General features: G+C 40.4%; 1 protein-coding gene across 3 annotated transcripts in view; it reads right to left on the bottom strand.

Annotated features, from left to right (window-relative positions):
- The window catches only part of ANO3 (anoctamin 3), a 231,475-nt gene that overhangs the window by 80,481 nt on the left and 133,307 nt on the right, over window positions 1-17,687 (bottom strand). For all 3 annotated transcript variants that reach the window (XM_035117599.2, XM_060275243.1, XM_060275248.1), the window contains exons 2-4: window positions 16,135-16,341; window positions 15,930-16,001; window positions 8,514-8,650 (exon numbers count right to left, since the gene is read on the bottom strand). In XM_035117599.2, the coding sequence (XP_034973490.2) occupies window positions 8,514-8,650; window positions 15,930-16,001; window positions 16,135-16,341 (416 nt within the window). The remainder of the gene's footprint in view (window positions 1-8,513; window positions 8,651-15,929; window positions 16,002-16,134; window positions 16,342-17,687) is intronic.

Raw genomic sequence — 17,687 nt, 5'->3', positions numbered from 1 at the left:
GAGCTGCTGCCAGCCTGGTTGACAGTAAAACCTGGATAGCACAGTAGGCTAGAGTGTGGTGTTTATAATGTGCGCGGAAGAGAGCACCGAGTGTCCTGAGCCAGTGGGACCCAGTTGTACCAGCACTTTTAAAAAAAAAAAGACACCCCCTGAAAATAAGCCACCGTGTGTTTTTTTGAGGAAAAAAAGTTATAAGACGGTGTCTTAAAAAAGGGGAAACACGGTACATGAATAGCTGGTGTCCCATATTCAGCTAGATCATCAACCAATGATAATGTCATTAACAGAAATTTGCAAGTGAAAACCGTACATGCCAACTGATAATTGCATTTCAAGGCTATGACAAAGGAACATATTCTAGCTATTCTGCTCAGAGAAGCATTAGTCTTAGTAATTCAGCTCTGAAAGCAAACTGATTAACAACAGGGTTCAGGACATGATCTGTTCCTACACTGGTTTGACTTTCCAAAAGCAAAACGTAGGAGTCTTTGAAGCACAAATGAAACAATTTTGCTTCTATTCACATGATATAATAACATGATATCAGGTTTTTTTTAATAAAAAACAACACCAACAACAAAACACTAGACTGCTTTTTTGGCCAGCTAGCTGCTCTATAAAGTCTAGCATTATATCCATAAGTAGAAGTAAAAATACTGGTAGTAAACCACTTTGTTCATAGACATAAACACAAGTGGACAGACATGGATAAAATACTCACATTCTGTCTTTATCTTGTCAAAGACAACTGTCTTTTTTATTTGTGCCTAGAAAGCACACCCCTTTCATTTGTAATATCTCCAGAACCCAAGTCTGTGACTGCCTGGACACAAGAAACCCCATCCTGCTTCTCAATACTCCAGAATTGCACACCTTCTCTCCCCCCCCCTCCTTTGAGCTCTCCCACTCTCTTCTCTAAATTCATGTGGTGCTTGCTGTATTTTCCTAGATCCTGGGATCATCATTCCTTCTTCTGCATTTAGCCTAAGCGTGAATCTACCCTATGCTCTTCTTAAGGCAACTATTAAGTATTTACACTTCCACATTTCTAATTTGTTCCTTTGCTTTTCTGTGTTTTGTCTTTAAAGATTTTTTTTTTGTAGAAGAATCAACAAGCAAAAAGGAGTGTTCTGTTGTGAAGCCCATGCACTGCTATTTTTGGCTACTACCTACAAACAGTGGTTTGGGGGTAGATGTGGATGGGACATACGAAGAGATCTTTCATTTGCATTTCTTGTGACAGAATGTATTGATCTGATGTGTAGAGATCTTTCCTATTCTAATTAATTCAAGAAGGTTCCGGAAGCTTCTCTGTGTGAAAGAAATTGGTTCAAGCAGGAAATTTCTATCTGACATGTATGTTTCTATTCTAGAAACAAGCAGAAGGTTCCTGATGTTTGGGTTGTTCCTTCAGAGAAGTTGAGTACAGCTGGCTTAAAGTCGTTCTGTTATCACTTTCTGTCAAGGTCAAGCTTGTAGCATAATATTCTGGACAATGTATTCCTATGAACTGAACTTTGTGGGTTTGTCCTGGGATGTGTTGTAGAAATTTCATTGGCTTGTTTGAATTATATGACGCAAGTTCTTTTCTGTAATAAAAACCCTGGGAGGATTGAGAGAGGGACTTCACTCCACTTCTACTTCTCTCTCTCTCTCTCTCTCTCTCTCTCTCTCTCTCTCTCTCTCAGCTCTTGCTGGTCAAGGCTCTTGTGTGTGTCTTCTTCTTTGAACTCTGCACATGCTTTAATGCTACACAAACTGATTATAATAATAAGGCCAGAAGGAGCCTGGGCTTCACTTTCTATCTCTTTTTCCTTCTGGTGTGGAGTTCTGTATATAGTATGCTTAGTGTTAAGGTTTTAGCCTTATTATAAGTTATTATAAGTTTAAGTTAAGTCTGCTGCAACTGGATTTCTTATGGACAGTGCCAATCCTGAATGTATTGGATCTGTGACCATTATGCCCGTTTGCCTTCAGTAGTGGTGAAGCTCTGCTGGATGAAATATTGTCTCTGGTCTGTTTTATTTGGGGGGGGGTGGAATCCTGCAACATGCTTAATTTTTTCTCTGCTAACTAGATGTTGAAATCTGTTCTGGATCAATATGAGTAGAATTCACAACACTTTCATGCCAAGTGTTGATCAATGAGGGAGATATGCACAGTTTACCTAACTGCTATGCAAGGCTGGAACAGAAACTCATAGAATTCTGTGCAAGCTAATGAAAGCAGGTTCTTTTATCCCAGCTTGGTCACTGGCATACTGACAGTGGATATTGATAAAGGCATCACTATACAGGCATCACTATATTTAAGTAGGGACCAGGAAGGAGTGTTTCTCCCTTGCCCCATCTCTACATTTCCCCTTCAAATTCTAACCCTCAAGTATTCATTCAGGTGAAATTTCTGTAACATACACACACAACATGTTTTTTTTCCTAAACTATGACAAACCATCCAGCAATAATTTATGATTGATCGCTCTTGGGAAAGCAATTTTCCAATTAGTTCAAGTGAGTGATTTATTTAACAACTGTGGCAAATAAATGAGAAGTGCACACATGAAGTTAAACTTGTGGCATCCATCAAGTCGTGCCATTTCACTTTAGGTTCAGGATTCTACTCCCCATATTTTTATTTCAAGCCATTAACATCATTTGTGGCTACATTTTCAGATTGCATTTGGTGGTGATTGGTTTTCCATCAAAAGGCTTTCCTCTCCCTGTGGTTCTCCTCTCAACTGGTTCCTTCTTCCTGTTATCCAATTTCAGATGCTGAAATTTTTTGCATTAAAGTCACTTAGCTGACGTGACGACTCATATCCCACTTAAACCAGTGGGTGTTGAAAGCATTCAAGGCACAGTGCGATAGTTAATTTGAACATCAACAGGAATGAGCAAAGTGAGAATGGACGATTGGAACCTGCCTCAGGAGACTAATGGAGAAAAGTTACTTAGTCTGACTCAAAAGAATGAGAATAAGAGATGAATAAGGTAAGAGATGAATAACTCAATAGTGGTAAGAAACTTTTCTTACCAACTTTTCATATACCACTGAAAGTTAAAGTTTAGTATTTCACTCTTCCTTTTAGAAATAGTAGGTGGTATTCAACTAACATGTTCCATCAGCACAAGAATTTGAACTCGTTCTCTTTAACTTCCCCTCTCCCTGTGTGTACCCTGCACCCTTCTCAAATCTGCTCCAGAGTGTTGAGGGAACCCCAGAACAGATTTAGGAGGTGCAAGGTGGCGGGGAGAGCTCCATTCACAAGCAGAACTCTTTGCGCTGATGGGACGCATTATTTAAATATCAACCCACTATTTCCTTTCATATAATACTCTAAAGTGTTTAAATCACAATGTATGTTTTGGATTGAAATCCTGAAGCAGAGTATGCACAGCATAACCCTATTTGGCCAATATAACAAATCTAAACTGATCAAGGGAAGCTGCTTTTAGATTTCATGGAACCACAGAATTGCAGAGTTGGAATGGACTCTGAGGTTCATCTAGTCCAACCCCCTGCAATTCAGGAATCTCAACTAAAGCATCCAGGACAGATGACCCTCCAACTTCTGCTTAAAAACCTCCAGTTGAGAGTCAGTGAAGTATAGTAGTTAAGAGTGTCAGATGGATTTGGAAGCCCAGTAAAAATCTTACTTCAGCCCTTAGGCAAGCTTACAGGGCTGCCAAATGAAAATTTCTGAGTGAAAGAAGAGAAGTATTTGAGGGATGAGAGATTGGCTCAGAGGACAGTTGCTAGGGGGAAAGGGGGCTGTTAGGAATCAGTCGGTACATTCCCCCAAATCCTTCAATTGGCTCAAAAATCATATTTGAGCTTTTCCAATTCTTTGAAGAGATATTCAGATAATTTCCAAGTAAATCCAATATGAGCTTGCCCATCTCTAATAATGATGGCTATTATTATTACTAACAGTGGAGAAATATGTCCTGCAGTAAGGCAAGGCCCACATAGGGAGGTAAGACAAGGTGAGGCAAGGGGCAGCCTAGATGCTAGGCAAGGCCTATGGGAACACAGAGCTCTGAATTTTCTTCAGAAAGGAACAAGAGGCAACCGAGACTATATTTTGCGGTAGCAACAGGTGTGACCTGATTGTTAGCAGTACCTGTACTGCAAGATGCCACTCTAATTAAAGGGCACCAGCCTTCTCCACTTATCTGCTAATGTGATGGAGCTGGGGAGCCTGAGGCCCTCCTGGGGTTTCTCTTAGTCAGAGAATGGCAGTGGCCGTGCCACATCCGTGGGTGGGCCTTGCAGGTTCATCTCATAGCAGCAGTTCTGGGTCTGTCCCTGTGTGCCTTTTTCCTTCAGGTTTGGAATCCTCCCCTTCATCACCCATTGAAGAGTAATTCTGGTTCCTGACTTAATAACAATAAAATAAAATTCATAATTCCACTATTAAAATGGCACAGAAGAATGATGCCGGTAATAACAGTTCAGTCAAGCAAATCTTCGTTTTTAAAAGAAACCCAGTTATACTCCATACGTTTGTTCACACACTTGAACAAGAGGACAGCAGGCGTTTTTCTTAGGAGATACTAATCCAGTGCCTTTAGCACACCCGAAGGTTACAAAACCAGCACCCGTTTACTCTGAGTTAAATAAATTGAAAACAGACATGCCCACATGTGATTCTAACACAGCAATTCGTTGTGATGGAAAATAATACCCGAAGTCCAATCTGCTGACACAGTAACACATCTTCCAAGAAGTCATTATGCAGCGATCTGTCAAAGATCGGACAACTGCAAACATTATAGGCCATGATGAATTGTGACATTGCTCCTGGCAATAAATAATCTCTAGTTTTAGCAGTTTATCACAAGTGTTTGGCATTTGATATTTAGGACTTTTTGCTTCAGTAAATTCTGGATTCACCTGCAGGAGTTGTCAGGGGTTGTCTCCTATTGGAGACTATCCTTTTTAAACAAGATTCTTTAAAGGAGAGAGACCTTTATCCTATTTTGGATTCAAAATTGTTTTCACACCTGAAGTTATTTTTGTTTGCATATATGGAAAGCTTTATACATGTGGGATTTTAATAAATTGTTTTAATTGTTTATGTTTTTACTGTCAAATTGCTTTGAGATATTTCACAGGAAGAAATTCAGAAATGGAATCCAAACCCCTGTCTACACAGGTTCAGTTTATATTTCTGAACAATAGAGGACTATGGAAGGCTAGAAGAGTGGATCCTTTTAACAGTAAAGGCAGGGAAGATCGCCATGGCTAGTGGCAGAATCCTTTGGTGAATGAACAGAAGTGAATAACTAGAACCCAGGGTTGGGTAGTACAACTGATGGAGACTTTGAAGGGACCATGTCCAGCAGGGAGCAGGTACTTGGGGATGACTGGATGATTACGGAGTGAGGGCAATTAATGATCCAAAGAAACTCACGGAACAAGCAATGAAATACATGCTACTTTCCCATCTATGAATACTGCAGAAAACCGCAGCATCAACATTGCTTCCTTGAGGTAACATGTAGGAGTCATGCTACTTTATCTCATTGGCTGCCCTTACAATTTTCATGGATATTATACTCGAAACCCTTACACAGTATTACAGTGCTTTAACTTAAATTATACCAATCTTTTTGGTAAGAGGTTTGAAAAGCTTTAATGCCCTGAGCTTGCAGCACTGGCTGAAAAGTTTCCTGCGGAAGTCAATATGAAAGGGATTAAGAACTTCATCATTTGGCCCCAAGGGAAGGACTGGTAAATAACTTAGCAATGAATAATGAATCCCAGGTATCTGCCCTTTACAGAAAATTGGCCACCGCTGTTGAGGGCAGCAACTAAATAGTTTGCATTAGCATGCAGACACCGCTCAGAGCTCACGAAACTTTTCATCTGAAAGAATCCAAGCTGCAGGAGTTACAACCTTTCAGCAGAGGTTTACAACTGCAATGAAGCATCTGAAAGGTCTGTCAAGAAAGCTCACAGATTACAACGAACTGCCCTCTGTTTGTGACACAAACTAAACACGACAATTAATCACGTATATGTTTTCCTTACGGGATTTCTTTTTCTGACAAATATATAAATTTAATTTAGAATATTTCACTTAAAAATTAACTGAGATATTACAAGCTTAAACAAAGCACCATGTACTATTAATTTTAAAGAAAGGATAGCGTCCTGCCAAAGACGCAGAAAGTTACAGGTCTATAGATTGGTTTTTAAATGCATTAGAAGTGGATAAATTACATATGGTCACAATTGTTTGATTTCTATAATAACCATTCTATCTCAAACCTGACGTTATCATGCCTTTTTTTTCTTATTCAGATCTGAGGCAATGGGTTAGGGTTAGGCCATAGTAGCAAACTTCCAAAAAATGACCCACAGCATCTTCATTGGAGGGTCAGGTGAAGAGAGGAAGAATCTGCTTAAGTCATTATTGTTAGCAAAGCCACCACTTTCAAGCCACATTTTGCTTCATAGGGTAAGAGAAAAAAATGTTTCTTTTTCTTACTCAGAAGATGAATTTTGAATTAATAAAAGGGCCAAAAGGGAAGGAGATGTGCACCACCCCTTGAGCATACTTTTGCTGCAGGTTACAGCATCATGCTTTTGAGTAAAAATCAGCCTCAGGGAGAATATCCACACAGACACAAGTAGTTTAACCCTGTACTGGAGAACTTCGCAGTTGGCAATGTGTCCCACCGTCCTGCAGCCAATCAAATACCTGCCCACACTCTGATGAGGTCCAAGAAGTAAGGGACCATTATTCATGGCAAGGAGGGAAACAGGATAGAGAGGGTAAGAGGAGAGACTTCAGTCCTCTCACCATCCACAGCTATCCCCTTCCTCCTGATAGCTCAGCACATGCTGAGCCTCTCACCATCCGACAAGCCAGGTCCAGCAGCTGAGAGCAGGGCTCCTACTAGCAAAATGGGGCTTTCCTCCTCCCTCAAATCTGTTCTGTAGGCTCAGAAGAATCCCAAGAACAGCATGCAGAGGGGGAAAGGGGGCTCCATCTGCAGGGGTGTAGCAGGGGGGGTGATAGGGGCGGGGCACCCCAGGCTCCACTCAGGGGGGCAGTGCCCCCTCCCCACCTCCAACATCGATGGCCGCTGCTGCCACGGCGCGACCACCATCGCAGAGAGGCCCCGCTACGCAGCGGAGCCGCTGGAAAACATCCCCAGCGCTGTACGGGGATGCAGCCGCTGTGGGGATGAAGCCGCTGCAGCCGTGAGTGGAGGATCTTGGGCAGCAGCATCCCCATATGGCACTGAGGTTTGTGTGGAGCCCCTGCATACGGTGCATGCATTGTGCACTTTCTGCGCATGCGTTGTGCACATATGATGCATGTGTCATGCGTGGCAACGCCGTGCATGCGTGCTGCATGGGCGATGTCCCGCCCCCGGGTGCATGCAACCCAGTGCCGCCTCAGGCCCCAGAAAGTCTTTGTCTGCCCCCGTCCATCTGGAAAGCATAAATACTTGTGCTGACAGAATAATCAGAAGAGCTTGACACTGAATTCCTTCCCTAGTTTTTCAGGCATATGAAATTTGGATGTTCCACTCACACACTTTCTTTCTTCACTTCAGCATAATAACCTACTACACTTTCAAATTTGACAGTCCTCAAATGGAAACCACTGACATATGGTTCTAAATCAGGCATCCCCAAACTTCGGCCCTCCAGATGTTTTGGACTACAATTCCCATCATCCCTGACCACTGGTCCTGTTAGCTAGGGATCATGGGAGTTGTAGGCCAAAACATCTGGAGGGCCGCAGTTTGGGGATGCCTGTTCTAAATGCACCATAAACCTTCCGACAGACATGAACTCACTTTCCCCCATGCAACCTTTGCATACATAAACTGAAGACATTTGAAAATGGAAAAATCCATTGCTACAGCCATGCATGTTATCATTTAGGGACTTGTGCTTAATATCAGCTTGTCATATTTTATTTGTTACAATACAGATGATCCATTATCTTAGAGGTCCTTTTATTAACAGAATGGATTTTATGTCAGATTGATATTACAGGTTTGGTGAAGAATTGGTTGCCTTAGGTAAGCAGATCACGTTACTTCCAAACCAGGAAACTATGTAACCTCAAAATTGACTCATATATGTGTGATGTACAAACCATCACATCTCCTGTCCATGGGTCACTGACTAAACAAATTAAGATTACCTGTACCAAGTAAAATCCTTGTCCATTCTGTCTATCTGTCCTTTCATTAAATAGCCCTGAAAATCTTAAACTGAGAAGACACTAAACAAACAGTTATTGCACCGGTGAGAACATGACAACATCACATGGACTAATCCTAGCTCTTTAATTTAATCTATTCTGACATTTCATACCTGGAAGATTTCTCTTAGACTTTATCATCCTCATAGCTCTAGTATTTACATTACAGTGGTCGATCTGTTTGTCTGTAATGGACCTACCTAATGCATGTTTAAAAGTGAACCACCCCGATAGCAGAAATAACAATACATTGCAAGAACCGTATCCTATAATTCATTACCTTCAATGATGACTTAGTCCGAGTCTCTGGTTTCTGTCTCGTAGGCGTATTTTTAATAAGCAGAGACTGATCTGTACGAGAATCATAATTCCCATGTTCTGAATCATCTGTATATGTGTCTTTTTCTCTTCCTATGTCTGAGAGGGGGGAAAAAATACCAAAAACAGATGGACTCATTTGATATGACTATGGAGACATTCTAGCAAAGGTACAAGAACAATTCCCACAATGATCCACCTTTCAGTTATCTGTCACATGTTCCCATCACCTTCTAGTGCCTTATTTGTAATGAAAAATCTAAAATTTACCATAAGCATTTTTTTTCTTTGCTAAGTCCTGAAAAGTTTTCAGAAGGGGAAGGGGTGGGAAACAGGAGCATCGGATTGGCTCTGCTGCCATACTAGCACTGCACTGAGCACCCATGCCTAACCCCTTGCTCTCTCAGAAAATGCTCAAACTGGGACATAACACCACCCTGTTTGCCATCCCTGCTGAATGCTGCTGAACAACTGGAGAATTCACATTCCATTCTCCACTCAGAGATTAATAATTCTCAGGTGTTCTGGCCATCAAATGAAGCCAAGAATGGGGGAGCATCTTCAATAGCTATAGAAATTTTAAGGAGCTGCTTTGTTTTTTGCTTTGCTTTCTCAGCAAAGCACAGTGCTTGCAGGCCACAAAAGTAATAGACATTGAGCAAAGCCAAACATTGATTTTTTGGGAGAGTACTACAAACACTTTCTAAAAGCAAGGTCAACACTTTTTGTTCGCTATTATTGCAGTGCTTTGCCTGCCAATGCTTACAATAATGTATACTAAACTAAAAATATCTCATACAGGATTTCTTAAGGTTTTTTTGTTTGTTTTACTACAGTATTAACATTTCTTCTGATGAGCACTACAAGATACTATTATTTTTAATAGCACTTATGCAGAGAATAATACATTGTGGTAAAAATGGGGGTGCAATCTTCCCTTATGGCATTTTGCAATTCATCCAGCTCTGATTTCAAATTTGGTGACTGGGATGATAGTTTCCCAGTTTTCTCCATAACAAAATATTTGGGAGACAATTTAGGCTGTTATGGCATGCACATGACTGAATCCCACTGAACTCAACATTTATACATCTGAGTAAATATGCAAAAGGCAGAAGCGAAAAAATCAAATTTTTGCTTTAAAATCATGATTTTGTCAATTCAAAAATAGTTTGAAAACATGATAGGTATGATCTAGCCAAATCTAAGCTCTCCAGAACCAGATCTAACATGTGCAAAAGAAGCATTACTCAGAAACAAGTAGGGATGGGGTGAAATTTATTCGCTACGCACTTAATTTGCACTCCCTAGAGCAATATGCAGATTTAAACGCAGCTCTTTCAAATTTTGCAGTTCTCTGAATTTTGCGGTGCAGATCTCCAACCAAAATTTGTGTACAAAAAAGCATATATGAAGGGAAAGTGTATACAGTGGGTTACATTCTGGGGATAGTGCATAAAGCCAAAACTGTGCATAGTAAAAATACATTCGGTCTAATGGTGAGTGATATTATTATTATTATTATTATTATTATTATTATTATTATTATTTGAATTTATATACCACCCTATATCTTGAGGTCTTCGGATGGTTTGCAGAATAAAATCAAAATATAAAACCACAAAATACATAATCAAAACAAAAACAACCCAATAACCCCCCCCCAAAAAAACCCTCACCTTTTAAAAGGCCAAAGAGTCCCCCCCAGGTGCCTGCTCCCTTTTTGCCACCTTAATTTTTTTAAAAAAACAATTGCTGCCAACCACATAAAGCTGAATGCGCTCAAGTTAAAAGGTATAAGTTTTGAGATACTTGTACACAGCCTGGATGTTTGTGCATATACAGAAATGCATTATTCTGTGGAAATTACTTGTAAAAGAAGAAGAAGAAGAAGAAGAAGAAGAAGAAGAAGAAGAAGAAGAAGAAGAAGAAGAAGAAGAAGAAGAAGAAGAAGAAGAAGAAAGGACTGACAGAAATGCACAGATAATGCATATACTTTTCCATGCAGAAAAATTGTACATAAACTGAAGTAGAACTGGAGCAAACTAAACTTAAGATCGGAGGGTGGGGGAGGGAAAGAGAGAGAGAGAGAGAGAGATTGACGACCAAGCCCTATTGATTTTGAAGAGTATGTTTTCAGACAATGCCCCAGATCCCAACAGCAGCTTTCCGTGGGTCACAAAATTTCCCATCTCCTCTTTTCCCAGTATCATACGATTAGGAACTCTGAATCCACGCCAATATTTCTTAGGCCCTTGTTTTGTAAAGCAGTTGAACTACCATGTAATCTTTAGGCAAGTGAAACCCTTATTCCACTCTTAAATAGAGATTATTTGAAATCCCCCCCCTCACCCTTAGCAAGCTTTGAATTTTCTTTTTATGACTAATAAATGTGATGATTAAGCTGCAGAGATGAAAGCTGCCTTTACAAGCTGCCTTGTGCATATACAAACACACACATTATTTGGGAGTAGATTTGCGAATCATGTAACTTTCATCTTCAGACCATTCATTAAGCCAGTCTTGTAAGAAGACACCCTGGAATGATTTCTTAATTCACATAGAATTCCAACGGCAGAATGGAATTTTTCACTAGGCTAGTTTCATCGTTATCCTAGCAAAATAATGTATTGATTCCAAGTACTGGAACATCATCGTAAAAATACAAGATCGGCACAATTCTTTGTGGTGGATGGCGGGGTGAGGGCAGCAGTAGCCATTATTTTTTACACCTTCTGCATCTTTGCTGTATGGAAAAGTAATTTGATTTCCACTGAGGCCCTTATTTCAATTACTCTTTCATGAATTAATTGTGTCTTAGATGACCACACACAACACTTCACTCCATCCAAAAGATGCACTATCATCATCTATAATTTAGTTTAACTTAGTACGTAAGTAATATTTCATGACCAAGGTGAAATATTGAAGAAGACAGGTTGGTTGGGGTTTTTTGGGGTTTTTTTTTGAGCACCCAAATTCAAACTCACTGGCCGGCATGCAAGAGAACATGGCAGGCTATTAATATGCATGTGACACAGATGCTGGCAACTTCAGAATCCTAAAAATAGCACTAATGATCTCTGTGCCAAAGAGATGGGAGTCCCTGAACCTAGTAAAGGAACATATTTTACAACCTAGGATATTACAGTGGCAAGGAAGTTCTCAGATTCTAATTGTAGAAGTTTCTGGTGTGCATTAAACTCATATTCATGGATGAATCTCACTGATTCTTATTTACTCATTTTCAGACAATTTATGTGCTAGAAATAGCAGAACTGATAATCTCATCAGGAAACTAGCATTCCTATTTTGTTGGCTAATGTAGATATAACAAACTCCCAACTTGATTAGAATGGCCTCACATACATACTCTCACCTAATTTTCCCTGGTTTGTAATAACTGCGGGATTCATATCCGTTTTAAATCCTGGTTACAAAATCTAATTATCTAATTACAGGCCTGGTAAATATTCTTAATGCTGATGTATTGCACATATAATGCTGTAGTTATAACAATTTGTGGAAGGCATGGTAGAATTCACTGGGAGTGGAGAAGGGAGTATTCAAATCCACAGCACATTTTTGAACTCTCAGCTATGGAGCAGTTACATTTGCACGATTTCAGTGATCCTGGAGCCAACAAAAAAGGAATTTGAAAATTAAATTATAGCATATACAGTGGAACCTCGGTTTATGAACACCTCGGTTTATGAATTTTCGGTTTATGAACGCCGCGGACCCATCTGGAACGGATTAATTCACTTTCCATTACTTTTAATGGGAAAGTTCGCTTCAGTTTATGAACGCTTCAGTTTATGAACAGACTTCCGGAACCAATTACACCCATGTTTCAGTTTATGAACGCTTCAGTTTAAGTACTTCGCGGACCCGTCTGGAACGGATTAATCCACTTTCCATTACTTTCAATGGGAAAGTTCACTTCAGTTTATGAACGGTTACTCCGTGGACCGTCTGGAACGGATTAATCCACTTTCCATTACTTTCAATGGGAAAGTTTGCTTCAGTTTATGAACGCTTCAGTTTATGAACAGACTTCCGGAACCAATTGTGTTCATAAACCGAGGTACCACTGTACCAAAAAAGCATTACTGCCTGGGATGCAAAGATTACTATCTCTTAAAACTTAAAAAGAAAAGAGATCCACTAAAAGTAGTTCACACGGATTCTGAACCTCAAATAGTAAAGCAAACATTGATTTCCTTTAATTACTTAACTTCCTTTGATGATTTCAGCTGTGTCATCTTTAAAAACCAAAGCACAGATTCTTCACAGATTTTATCTATGCACAACCATTCCCCCAAGAAAAGCTTGTTTAGTGCCTCCTATGCACATGGTAAACATTTTAAACACAGTTTTACTAAGCTTTTTTTTTTTTTTGCAGTTTATTTGAAATCTCAAGGTGGCATGTAGGTTACTCAATATGCTGACTCTACAGATTACTCCACAAACTGATTGATGTGTTGGGAGTGTTTCCATTGTGTGTCTAAAAGTAAACAGTGTTTTCTCTTATTAAAGAGGAAATATGCTTTATGTCTTTGTAAATAAAACTTCTCTGTGAAACTTCTGATATATATATAAATTTCAGCACTTGTATAATGGAAAGTAACCACATTCAAAACAGAAGTCTGGATCCAGACTGTCTATTCCATGAACAGAAAGTCTCCTTCCAGTTGCAAAGAGACTGAAATCTGGTGAAACCTCCTAATGAAAGAAGTGGGGTGGTGACTTTGCCAGTTTCTCCTCCCCCCTGCATAGCTGCAGTTTACAGACCATCAAGGGTAGCCCAATGTAACCTGCTATAATATACCGTGGCTTGAACAAACCACCGTTTCTGTATGAGACATAATGGGAAGCTCCTTTTCATTACAAACCACAGAAGCTTTAAACTTTGTCTCATAATGTGCAAACCAGGAAAGAAAATTTTACAAGTAGCACATTCTTTTAGTGCAGCACATAATTATGCCTTTGCAACCTGTGAGTCAAATCAACTGCAGACCACCAGATATGCCTGCAGCTTGCCATATGCCCCCAGTCTGCATTGCAAAAATTGGGTGTGTGGATCCCCAAGTATCTTGTTGGCTATGATAGGTGGCTGGAAAGCTGCATTCGCCTTGCTGGATTACAGATTCTTCAGGCCAAATCTGAATCATTTTATCAATGATGAACTATATCGTTCCAGAACTGAATCTTTAGCCACTGCTTCCCTGCAATAGGATTCTCCACCCATCAGATTATCATCAGCATTTTTTTGCCCATACACATCCAAACCATGAGACAAGGTTATTATCCACACTCATTCAGAGCACCTTGTCATTCTAAACATGGCAATTACATCTTATTGTATTGTTGGCTCGAAGTTCAGCTGGAATTTGGCCTTTTGCACTAATGCAGTGGCGTGCTTCCTTGCCTTCTTTTGTACAGAGCTGTACTGTTTCCCCTTTTATTTGTCCTTCCTTGAAGCTTCATGATTAAATATTTATCTCACACACTTAATTCAGATCCATCTTTTAATATTCTCCTGGGGCAGTTCGTAGTAGATCACTGAAGAAATGAAAGTCATTAATCACAGGGGTTATGTAAGCCCCGTCAGCATTCCAAGAGTGACTGCAGTTGTGTCGTCCTGACTTTTTCATGCAACACCTTCGTGGCCAGAGGGTTTCACAAGAAGAACCAGCCCCATTTAATAGGTCTTGTGATAGTGGAAACATTGTGGATCAGAGGCTACAGTTTAAAAACAAAAATACCTCTATACAAAGTCTGAAGCTGCAATTGTTAAGTACAGGCACCCTCCCACTGATCCATGTTCTACTCATTCATGACCAGGTATATGCGCAGCACCGGGAAATAATTAAATGATTCAATTCATACCCAGAAATAGCAAGAGAGCGCTGGACAGACTTTGAGGCTCATGAGGGAACGCTACCCTGAGCCTGAAGAGGACATCAATGAGGGCACAGGAAGCCCCAAAGAGACACAGCAGGCCTTTGTACTACTCAGCCTCCCCGCCTAACAGCTGATATGTGGGGTATCACAGCAGCAAGCAATCACTTTCCTCTGCATCCTCCAGCTTCCTGCCAGTCCCAGAGCTTCAATTCTAGTTATGGATATTATTAGATACAGCATTTTTGGTATGGATTGAAGAGAGAGCAGCAAGGATGGTGTTTAAAGGGTGTCTGAGGGTAATCCCAATTTTATGTAATTTCACTTATGTGCACGGGCCCCTGGAATATAACCCACACATAAGTGGGGAGTCGTCTGTATGCTTAGGACAGAATTACACACAATGGATTAAATTTGTTGATCCAACCTTCACATTTTCTGTTCTTAACTTAAATGTGAGAGATCACATCACATCAAAATGTGTGCATCTTCTAAAATGAAGGAGGGGACCCTCCATTTTAGCAGGTGATTGTGGTGCAAACTTGCTCCTGAATCTGAAAGGGGGTTGCATGGAATCTTGCCAAACTCAGCCAGATTTAACCCCCACTCATCAGCTGATGAGAGGGGCTTAAATTCTGCTCAGCTTGGTTACATACTACTGATCTCTGCTGGGAGCAGACACAAACAGCCAACAGAAGGTTTATAATTGTTTATAATTGTTTATGGTTTATGAATTTGTTATGTTTTTAAGAAAAGAAATAAAGCTTATTTTTTAAATCTAAAAAAAAAAGAAGGTTTAATCCCACTTCCGCACTCATCAGATGTCATCACATGATTGACAGGTGGGGAGCCCCACTCACATGTCAAATTTCCCCCAAGAGGCAGATCCCAATATACATCTGCTCCATGGGTCCAAAAAGGTTCCCCACCCCTACCATACAGATTTGCCCAGAATCACTTTACTGAATCAGGAATAGGTTTACTTGGAATCCTGCAGAATTCAGAAAGATCTAAGCTACACTCATCAGCTGGTGAGTGATGGTTAAATCCTGCTCAGATTGGCTGTGCACTGCAGTTTTCTGTTGGGAACTGGCATGCACAGCCAATGCAGGATTTAACTCCATCCTTGTAATCATCAGATGATGTCATGAATGGCATCAGCTAATGGGTTTATGGACGTGAATTTGGTTGGGGGAAAACAGCCTCATGGGTCAACTCGCTTGGCCTGTGCTCTAGAGGTCCCCCTACCCCTGGCCTACCTAGTTGCATTACCAGAGAAGAATTAAAGTCCAACACACAGGAATTTCAACTGCTGCTTTAAAATGAATCTTAATAATGAATCTTAATAAAAATGAATCTTAATAAAATGAAGTTAATAATTTCACATTTAAGCTCTAGGTTGTTTAAAGTGGAAGGAAAAGGGGGTTTATTTTGAACAATCACAATAGAATATAACTGAGCAGGACAAACTCACCTATGAACGGATCGCTGTATTCTGTATTAGATAATTTGAGTAAATTGTTTTCCAAGGTTTCCATCACTTTAGCTGAAAGGCATAATAAACATTTTACATTCAGGTCACTGTTTATATCACACAGCCCCGTTCCTTTTGTTGGCTACGTTCAGAATGTATCGCAGATGTGAAAGAATGCCAGTGGCCTCAGTGTGCCAGAGCTCACCTCGTTCTGACACTACATCGACGGTAGCAGTTGATGTCCCCGCACTCCCTAGCTGAGGTTGAGGCTGCACTCGATTTGGCTGCAGGAATGATGAATGCTTGCTGAGGCTGTGTGGGTGTGTCTGGCTCTGAGCAAGGCATGGCAAGGATCTCCGGGACGGCTTCAATGGGGGCTCTTTGACAGTCTCGCTCTTGCTAGTGTTCATGCCTGAAACAAAAGATGGGAACCGTTAAGGAAATATCAGTCAATTTCTGTCAACTACTGGAAGGGAATTTGAACCTGCACTGCAAAAGTCATTTTTACAGCAATAATGCTGACAGTTTTATGTAAAAAAATCTGCCAATGTGTTGGAATCTTTTAATAGCACAAACAGAGACAGTAAACATGTGGGCTACTGGTTACTTTCAAAATAAAGAGAATTTTTACACTTAGTGGCTTGCACCCAATTTCTGCTAACATAAAGCAGGGAGCTTGATTTTCTTCAACACCTCCTACCCGCTTAAGAGGCCTGCCTGACCCCTGTTTTTGAGAGTTGGCGTGCAACTTGACAAACAGAATTGGAGAAGGTGTAGAGGTCAGTGGTATATGGAGTGGGGAGGTTTCATTATGCCCTTACTTATGCAAACATATCAACTTTCAGTTATGACAATACTGCCACTGGGTACATCATAATATGTTTTAGAACTGATAATTGCTTACAGGCATGCAAGTAATACTTCCCAAGCTACGCCTCTGTTGTAGAAGCAACTCCGAAGATGCAACAACAGAACTAGGCATATTTAGAAATCCAAGTGAAAATACTAATTGATGAGTGAAATTGTAAAACCTATGTATGCACAACCTTTGATGATTATAATGGTTTTCATTCTGCTCTTCCTCTGAAAGATGCCCAGGGCAGCCATACATCAGAGCTTAAAACATGACAAAAATTTAAAGTAACATTACAGTTCTGCCATGAATAACAGCAATTTTGAAGGCTGCTATAAACCTACTGCACTTCAAGTATCAAATGTGTTCTGGCCCCCACTTGATCATGAATCCAAACTCAGATACCCACCCCACAAAGCTGTAATGCTCAGATCAGTGTGATAAATATGCAGAAGAACTACTCAAAGGCACTGCAAGTAATACACATACTGTAACTACTCAAAGGAGTTGATCAAGGCACAGCAGGACACAGGGCTACTTAAGTGAAGCCCTTGATCCAACAAGGACACACACTCTGCAATTGTATTATAAAGGAATGGGGTAGTCACGGCAAGAGATTCTGTTCCTTAACAAGCAACCTAGCACTCCACCTAGAGGGCTGAACCTGTCAAAAGTTGTGCATAAGTACTCCTTTGCAGCTGGGCCTCCAATGATACATTGAATCAAGTAGCTACATACCTGTTCTTTCAAGGCAAGTACCAGCCTTTCTAGCACCCTAAATTCTGGACACACAAACTCCCCCCCCCATCTCTGTCTTATCAGTCTCCAGACCCTGGTCCAACACCTTCAAAACTTCTCCTAATTCACATAGAGTCAGAGATTGGATGACCATCTGTCAAGGATTC

This window comes from Zootoca vivipara, chromosome 1, assembly GCF_963506605.1.
Source record: "Zootoca vivipara chromosome 1, rZooViv1.1, whole genome shotgun sequence".
NCBI lineage: Eukaryota > Metazoa > Chordata > Lepidosauria > Squamata > Lacertidae > Zootoca > Zootoca vivipara.
This window is presented reverse-complemented; position numbering and strand designations above follow the sequence as displayed.